This window comes from Acipenser ruthenus, chromosome 9 (assembly GCF_902713425.1).
Source record: "Acipenser ruthenus chromosome 9, fAciRut3.2 maternal haplotype, whole genome shotgun sequence".
Classification (NCBI taxonomy): Eukaryota; Metazoa; Chordata; class Actinopteri; order Acipenseriformes; family Acipenseridae; genus Acipenser; species Acipenser ruthenus.
Genome location: NC_081197.1, coordinates 55,857,843 through 55,867,458, shown reverse-complemented (window position 1 = coordinate 55,867,458; position 9,616 = coordinate 55,857,843). Strand labels below are relative to the sequence as shown.

General features: G+C 38.0%; 1 protein-coding gene across 3 annotated transcripts in view; it reads right to left on the bottom strand.

Annotated features, from left to right (window-relative positions):
- Positions 1-527: 527 nt before the first annotated feature.
- Positions 528-9,616, bottom strand: part of LOC117405378 (protein diaphanous homolog 3-like) — a 300,571-nt gene continuing 291,482 nt past the window's right edge. For all 3 annotated transcript variants that reach the window (XM_059030274.1, XM_059030275.1, XM_059030276.1), the window contains one exon: positions 528-2,578. In XM_059030274.1, coding sequence (XP_058886257.1) covers positions 2,325-2,578 — 254 coding nt within the window. In that variant the 3' untranslated portion in view covers positions 528-2,324. The remainder of the gene's footprint in view (positions 2,579-9,616) is intronic.

Below are 9,616 nucleotides of genomic sequence, written 5' to 3'. Positions count from 1 at the left end.
ACAGAGAACCTACTAGATCCCGCAGTGATCTGTGACCATTATAGACCACCTGCTCAGCTCCGGTATTGATCTGTTGATAACATCTCACAGACATTCTTACTTTTGAAAAGAATAATGCAAAATAAAATTAAAACTCTGCAGGTATTCTTTGGAAAACTCCAAGCATGCTCTGGAAAAATGTGAAACCAGCATGAGGCAGACAGTGCTCAATAAGATTCCATCTAGCTTGAATAGTTCACATTCTTGACTGCAGCGTTTTTGTATATGTAGAAGTAAATGTGAATCAGCACTTACGTTTTACAGTTGAAACCCAACAATCTTTTATCATTTGACACGGTTGAATTGCACATGATTACAGGACGTGTGCATCCTTCGAAGAACAATTTGAATATATTAAATCATATTTTAACATTCTTCTTCTTGCCAGCTTTGAAAAGGTATAACATTTGTACAAGAAAAATGTAAGATTTTAGAAAGATTAAGTGCCAAAGAAAAGATGAACCTGAAATTACTTCTTATTTTTTATTCCCTAATGTTGAAAATATAAATAATCCTTGGAAGTTTAATTGCTTTATAACAGTGTGTGTCAGAATAATCTAGCAATGTCTTGGGCAACACAATTCAGTTTTTGCACAGGATAATTCAAATGAAAGCCAAACCCGTGGTAAGGATTGTAATTAGTATTTAGAATACATTAAGAGCACTGATTGCAGGTAGCATTCTCATTACCTAAACAAACCCATCTGTATTGGTACATATAATCAGGTTTACATTAACAACGCTAGATGACAGCTGAATTGTTTTGTGCGTAATGAAATGAGATTCGTTGAGTGACTGAATAGTAGCAGACCTTTTAAAATGTGAGACTGCTTCTTCCCCAAAACAAGAAAAAACATTTACACTTCATTTCATTTTATTGTATACATGATGTTTTCTGCAACAAAATGCTTTTTTTCATTATATTATTCTATAATTAAACATTTATAATAATTAAGATCAGTAAATAAGAAAAAGTACATTTACTAAAGATAGAAAGAAAGAAATTCACTTGTTCTGTTTGGATACAGCGGTAAGATAAAGTTATCTTGTCTGATTTAATTCTAATTATACTTTTTTTTTTGTTTGTTTTTTAACAGATTATTACACTTGTAGTGCTTGGGAGAATATGCAATTATTAAAATTAACTGTGAAAAATCCCTGTGTGTGGCTTAATCCAATTCTACATCCTAGTGCAAAACACACTTATCGGAATCCAACTGGGAAGAAGTTTAAAATTATAAGATGAATCTGCTTACTGCAATTACATGTTCAATCAAATGGAGGTAATGAAACCAAAAAAAAAGTTACTTTGTATGGTAATGATCTACATTATTTAGTAATTCTTCTCTGGCAGTGTACACAGAGAAATAATCAAGACAGCTTTACCAAAATAGAACGCTTACTGACAATTATATGAAACATACATTAGTGTATACAGATACAGCTTTTATGAAAACAGTTTGCATAGATATAGCTATATGTGTCTCCCTGTTTGAATACATTTTAACCTACACAGAAGATCAGTATTTTGGTGTTCATGCAAAAAAATATAAGAGGTGCAGAAGTGAATAAATAAAGGTATAAATATAAAATCTAAATGTTTCCTTAACCTTTTACTGCCCAGTGTGTATCTACATAACCAAGTGTGGTCTAAATTCATGTGGGGGAAACATTTGGTTAATTTGTTGTTTTACAGGCAAGATTATATATGCAACATTCCTTGAAAGTCATAGTAATACTTAAAATGAATTAACTAAAAATACAGTCAACCTTGTTTTAAGGAGCATCTGCTGATAGTGACCACACTCTATATTGTTGCAGAACTCAGTTGGGAACGTTGTCGTTGAGGAACACATCACCAAAGAGAATGGAAATTGGGCAGCAGGATGCACAAAATGATCGACAACAAGGACTAACTCCATGTGTCATGAATGTTATTGCAGTAACAGCTTGCAGTGACCCCCCATTCGTCTCAAGAGAACATTTAAAACACCAATGTACGAAGGGCAAACTGTAGGTGCTAAATAATAACCTAGCTTATTCATTTCTGTTCCGTCATAAGCCTTAAAACGTTATTGAACAAAATGTCAGGAGCTCAAAAAGGTTAAGATCTTCAAATAAAGGTTAATTGTGAGCAGGTATGTGATATACCATTTTGCTCATTACAAAAATGACACTATAACGCTGCAGTGGGTTTACAAGGCTTGTAATCTCTACCCCCATCTCTCTTTTATATCAGGAGTGTGTGGAGAAAGGTAATGGTACAGTGGTGTAATGTAGTGGGTTTACAAGGCTCGTAACCGAGCCAGTAGGGCCTCGACATCATTGTCTTCCTTAGGAGTGTAGCCGGAAGGCTCAGTTTCCTTCTCCCGGGTGCTTGGGCCAATGTGGGCCTCTCGCTTTCCAGCAGCCCTGCTTCTTGCTGTAGATGAATGAGGCTCCGATTCATAATTAAGCTCCTTGGCAACTGGTGCTCTTGTCGAGCTGAAATTTATATTCTGCCGAGAACGTGACCTTTCCAAAGGTGCCTTCAGGTTTTCTGCAGTTGGATAGGAAAAAAAAAAAATCTCATGAAACTATAAACAAACAACAACAACAAAAAAAGGGGGACCGAGCTGCTTTCATATGTGGGCCATGTAAAGCAGATAAATCATTAGACAAACAGCAGTTAGACAGACAGGGGAGGAATCATTCAGCACAAGAGGGTGAAAGCAAGGCAGTGTCAGTCAGACATGCGTAAATGACTACCACAGACTCAAATAATGAAATGGAAGTGTAACTAGAACCCAACAGTGGTCTGTTTAGAAGTAATACTTATTTCTAGCAAAATCAGCCTGTGGGGAAAAATGGTACTGATGTAGGCAATGCATCTTTAATAGACTGATTTACATTCATATTTTCATGTCGTGCTAGACAAGTGGGATAGGCACTTAAACTTCTACTCTTACATCCACACCTGGCTTAAGTCTGCAAGGGATTCTCTAAGGCATGGATGTGCCTCTATTTAATTTCCAGCAGGTTACTAAAGAGAGACCGCGATCCTGACATATCATACCTGCTGTAGCAGTCAGTTACACTGGCTGATGATTAAATGGCTCTGGCTGATTGACTTTCAACAAGGAGTGCCAGGCTACAGTCTTTATTTTATCACGCTGCTTGCTGACAATCGAGGGCGCATTATGAATTATCCCCCTTTTGCAGATCTCAAAGTTCTAAAGACGGGAAACTCCATATTCATGTAACCTTGAAACGAGGCTGGAGTAACAGCATCGACAAACTTGACATGACATTTAAAGTCTCCCGGTTATTCTGTAAAAGATGTTCTATCATCCCATCAGTAATGACTTTGGAGCAGAGACATTCATTTGTGACAGTGTGTTTCATGGGTATGCTGAAAATCCCTACCGAAAACAGCTTGTACATTAAAAGGCAGCTGCGAAAGATATTTACTGCAGTGTCATTTCTTGACCAGGGGCTTGTGGTGATGGATTAGTGTTTTACAGTCCCTTGGACAATCTCAACACATCTCTGGGAATGATCACCTTGAGGTCACTAGGGAGAAAATGGAGGCTCTCGCAAACCTCACTAAGCAAGCAGATATGGACCTGTCAAAACGCAGGTAAAATTGACAGGAAAAACAAACACAAAACAAATAAAAATAAATAATAAAAATAAATAACCGGCAGGGACAGTTTCCCCTCATCGCACTACAGCAGACCCTACCGGCCGGGCACATAGTGATCCCAGGAGGACACCTGCAGGGCTGGCCTGGCCTTTGTTCACCAGAGGCCGATAGCTTGCTGACATACGCTCTCGAGTTCCTGGGTGTAAAAGAGTAAACTGGCTTGGTCGTGGGATCGGGAGGACGCCCAAGGAACCTTCTGAACCAGTTCTCCTGAGGTATGTGGGGAATTGCTGCGATGACCAAAGCAGAATAACTTTACATTCACCAACAAAAGGCTCAGTCCATGTTTTTTTCTTTAATAAATGAGCATTTTCATTTATCACAGTGACAGGAGTTAAACCTCAATAGTTATGGTTTAAAGTTTCTATGATTTAACTTGCAGTCAAAGTATAATGACTAATTGCTTGTTCTTTCTCTTCTTTTTAATTTGAGTTAATTTCGCCTACACTAGCTGCTGCATCTCATTAATCTGCCTTTTCTATGTTGTTGTACTGATTTTGGACCTCCTCTGTGCTCTCCTGGCTGCTTGTCTCTTTCTGTCACTCCTGATGCCCTTAGCTGGTCTCCTGGGGGCAACACTCAGTTCTGTCTCCTCTTAGGCATTACTTTCACTTGCTCGGATTTGCTAGTCACGATATGTAGGTCATCTGGATATCAACACATCTTATTAATGAACAATAAACTAGATGATCACAACCAAATAAAGTGCAATCACATTATCTGTGCTTGCCTGCCTTTTAAACTAACATATTAAAAGACAATCAATGTCAGTAAGTGTGTTCTCAACCGGAAAACCCTTGAAAAGGGGTATTGATGTGACTTGATCATTGTTTTCATTTTTCCTACTTGCGGGTGGGGGATATTGATCTGGTTGAAAAACAGCAAAAAAAAATCAGTCTCATATACTTATTGAATCATACTTTTTATCAAGTCTTGTAGTAAATTACCTGGCCATAGCTGTAATATTTTAATTTGTCCAACACGTATCCTTCATGCATTAGCAATAGGGCTTTACAATCTGCACACCACATAATATGATTTCTACCATAATAATTACCCTCTGACGGAAGAAGTCTGCAGATCAATCAGGTCTGCATTTGAATCCTAAACTGGCTAATATTCAAATCAAGTGATGTGCACAATCCTCCATTCATCTTCGCAGCAGTACAGATATGGCCTAGTAACCCAAGATCAACTGAATGTATTGCCTCTTAAAGCTGCAGAGCCCCACGTTCACTTTCAGGTTTCACCCGAATGCATGCCGTTTACCCCTTTGTTCAGGCATTCACATTGCGATTTATTTACTGTACATTCACCAAGAGTAATTTTACTTAAACATTTAGAGCAGATATTTTTAGTAACAACCATCTGATTTAGATACACATTATTTGTACAGCTTTCCTGGACACATATTTACATTCTTAAAGCACTTGTGCTTCATCAATGTAAATATTTTTATCACCAGTCCAGTGATTATTAAGACAGACAGACAGACAGACGGATTGGACTGACAAAATACCTTGCAATTGTGTATATGGTTGTATGCCAGAGCTGCTCTTGTTATACATACAATATACAAAAAAATATATATAATTCAGGTCTTTGTGATTGTATTATTAGTTTTGTTGCAGGTTTTATTTAAGGTATAACAATGAGAACATTGATTATGTTATTATTATTACTAGTTTTAGTAGTAGAATTATTTTGTGTCACTTTTCTGTCTCATAGGGCAGAGAACTCTACAGAAAAGTTGAAAAGGTTTAATATTATCAAGAGATTGGTGTCAAAATGCACAAGGTTGCAGAACCCGATATTCACACTACCATAACTGAATTCCCTCATCATTTGTTTAGAGATTATTTTTTTTGGCAAAGAAATTTCAACACCAACGTCAAAAGTCTCAATAGGCTGCCTGAGCCTGCACTGAGTGGGATAACAATAACCAGCACCTTTAGTTTCTCTGACACTTGATGAATAGAATGATAATTATTAGTGATAAGGGAAATATGAGTTCATGTAAAATTTCTCTCATTTTCCCTTCATCAGTCGCACACCAGGCAAATACTGCGTCTAGACCAACATTTTATAATAAAAAAGTAAAAGGCTAGGGATCATCTTGGGACTTTAATTATGCGAAAGCAAGCTAAAAACAAATGTGATCAGAAGATGCAAGCTCTGTGCAGGAAGGCTCTTCCACTTTGACAGAGGAGGTTAAGAAAACATTTATGCTGAAAATCATGGCATCTGCTGATTATAGTAGGAGCTGCAGGACACCACCATTAAATCACTGAACCGTCTTGGCAGCTTCTGGGTACTTGGGCTCTGCAGGGGCTTCATTCCTGTGGCAATTTACTAAAAATGCTGCCAAAAATTGAATTAACGCCAAAGATACTAAATTACGGGAAGAAATCTCTGGTCGTTCAGACCTTACAAGGCAATTACGTGGAGGGATTTTAAATCTACTGTAGGTAATCGCCTAAGCAGATGGATTTTTAGCCTTCATAATTCCACTACTTAGCAGGAGTGTGAAACATTAAAACCGATGCATCCTTCAAAAGGAGCTGTAATGCCCCTTTGTTGATGACTAAATACAGTTTTATGATTAATTTAGCCTGTAGCTCATTCATCTTTTGTCAACAGCACTATTTCCTAGTTTAAATACTTTTGGGGAAGGGTCGACGGCACCCAAAGACAAGGTCAGATAAGCACACAGCTGAATTTTACAAATATGCGGAACAGACAGGAATGCATTTAGCAATTGATGCTGTATTTATGTGTTCAGAAGCGTGATTAGCTGAATACAAACTACTACGCATATGTGATGTGGTTGCTAAGCAAAAGGGTACAAAAAAAGGAGGAAAAAAATAGAACCATAAATCAAGACGCTGATGGCACAGTTATGCCCTGAACTGTCTTGATGAAGGACTTGCAGAGCAATGACCTGGACATTATCCCGCATCAGAACATTACTTAAGCAGTAATTAAGGAAATCATTTGCAAGTCCAGTCATTTAAAATACTAAAGGTAATGGATCCTCTTCCACTAAATTCTGCAGATTTCATGTGAGATGCGAGTGTGTTTTTCTGTTATGTATGTCAGGAAATAAATATACTGTATGTATGTTATACCAAAAATCTAAGAGAGGTAACCCAGTAGCACGCTGTATTGCAATTCATTTGAAAGCCTTATCTGCAGCTGTCGGGTTCTTTTTTCAACTGATGTTATTCTCACCAGGTACGTAACACAAGATTGCCTTTGTTGAAATACAGAAAGTGAATCAGTAGTGCCTGCGCTAGCGGATGGAACCATTTGGGAATCTTCCTAATGACACGCAGACAATTCTGATGTTATTGGTCTAAAGTCTAAAGTGTACATGCAAATACATTTCAGGGGGCTCAGTAAGACCAAATTACATATTTTGGAAGAATGCACAGTTCAACAAATCTGTTTCTACAGTGCCTGAAAAAAAAGTAAAGGGGAAGGATTGATAAAAACTACAGTATTATTTATTTGTTAATCACACTGACTGACATTAGCTTTGAAACTTAATGAAACTTAATGCAATGTAAGTTTCTAAATACCATGAATATGGGTCCCGTTTCATCTCCAGTAATGCAGTATTATCAATACTCACTAGAAACCTGTCAGACATCAAACAAATAGTTTTCAAACTCTGCGGGCACATTCCAGAAATGCAGTTTTCCAAGCCAACACAACACATGCATCTGTTTTTCATTATTTTTCAAATAGCACTCGTAAATCAGTTTTTTTTCCACAATCTTTGTAAACCGTCACACAGTAACATGCTGTTTTATGTTTCTAAAGGAGAAAGTTTGGTCTCTGAGTTGGAAGGGAAACTAGACGAATTCATAAAGATTTACCTTTGTACTGGCTTAATGAAAGCATCTAATTTTGACTGGAATATATGAAGTGCTGCTGTACACAAATATGAATGGAACCTATGAGTTCTAAATTCGACTCAATCTACATTACACCAAACTCTTCCTGTGTCAGCAGCTTTCTTATTATTAGCCCCTTCTCTGTGCATACATTCATAAGCATTAATAGTGTGGTTTCTTACAAACGTGTGTGTGTGTTCTACACAAGGTTCCTTATCATCTCGGAGGCACATTTTTTTCATTGAGTTTTGACACCGACGTTAACATGAAACTCTTCATCTCAGTTAACTTGTTAAAATGTACCATGGGATTGCTTACAAGCTCACAACACAGCAAAATACAATAAGGAAATACATATTTAGAACATCCATATGTTATAAAACAGTTTAGTTGAACAGCATAGGCACCTGTCTTACTGCAGTTGGTACAAGTCGTGAGTCCAGTTTCGTTTGTTTCTCACGCGAGTGTTCACGCTTCAACCAAATGCCGTCAGCACTGACAATGACTTTCACATTTTCTTAATACTCTGATTGGCTGTAAAGACAACAAGGCTAACCATAGACTGGATAATACTTTATTGGGTGGATTTTTCTCATGTACTATTGCCTAGTAACTGAAGACATGGTATTCCGGGAGATGAGGATTGCACTGTAACCAGAATCCCCAGCACAACTTCTATAAGAAATGTATAATCCAGGATATGCACCATGCAGTTTGAACTGCTGCTCAAAAGTCTTGATTGTACTATCCAATAAAAGCAAAAGCATAACATCTATATAACCTATTACTGAATGAACTCAGTTAGACATTTTGTTTTTGAAAACTAGGGCACAATTACTGGATGCGCCTAACATAACAGACATGTGCACAAAACGACTCAGCTAGATGTGCCTCAATAACAAAACAAAACTTCGCACTGCCACTAAACCTTGGTAAATCTTTCTTTGCAGTTATTTTCGTCCTCAGTGTTACTTTTGCTCTTGCCATTTGTTGTAAAGATTCCGACAGTGCTCAATACACACCTCTATTTCTGTGACAGACTTTCATATACATTCAAAACAGCCTACAGTCATGTTCCATATTTCATTCAAGCTGAATATTTAAAAAGATCAACCCACTCAAAAAACTATACAACTTTTCTTACTTGGTCTACCATCCTATAAATAAAATGTCACATGCCATATCACATCACAGCTATCCGCATCATACACCAGGCATCGGGAAATAATACTGTTCTAGATAAAAGCCAGGCCACTGGAAAATATTTAACATTGTCAGGACGGCCTTTTCATACGCAAGCACATAATCCACTCCCAGGTGGGAGTGCGACTGCTTGTTGTGTTGCACAGCCCAGGTTACTTTCCTGTATAACACAGGCTTCGTGATGCACTGTGTCCTAATCCTCAGCAAACACTGGGGTGAGCTGTGTATGGTTTCTGCTGCCCAGTTTGATGTCATGTGTTATTGTTTTGGTAAATCAGCAGCAGAAGGAAGAAAATTCAAAGCATAGCCATGAGCACAAATGACAACAAATTAGTGAGCACCGAACACAAAGACCACAATCGATGTTGGCAGACTTGCACAAGAAGATGCTTTATGATTTGGGGGTCTGGGACGCCATGAGGAGAAATGGCTGCTGCACTGATAAGGCTGCAGGACACAGGTGGAACATCACCAAACTGTGTCCCTTGTGTTGCAACATCTAACAGTGCATTAACAGCACCTCACAACACTAAGGCTATGTACACACACACACAGACTAAATGCAGTTGTGAGTTCACCTTTTGCTCTTAATACGGTTTGTACAGTTCGGTTACAAAGGGCAGCGACAACCGCACTAGTTAATCCTGTTCAGAGCAAGTATCGAGTGTGGTTATTAATTCAGTTTGGTTAGTTAATGCGCACTTACTGTGTGTGTGCATTACAACCACACTAACACAACCGCAGTTGGTGCTCAATGGATTTCTGCGCAACTAATGATGCCATTGTTTAT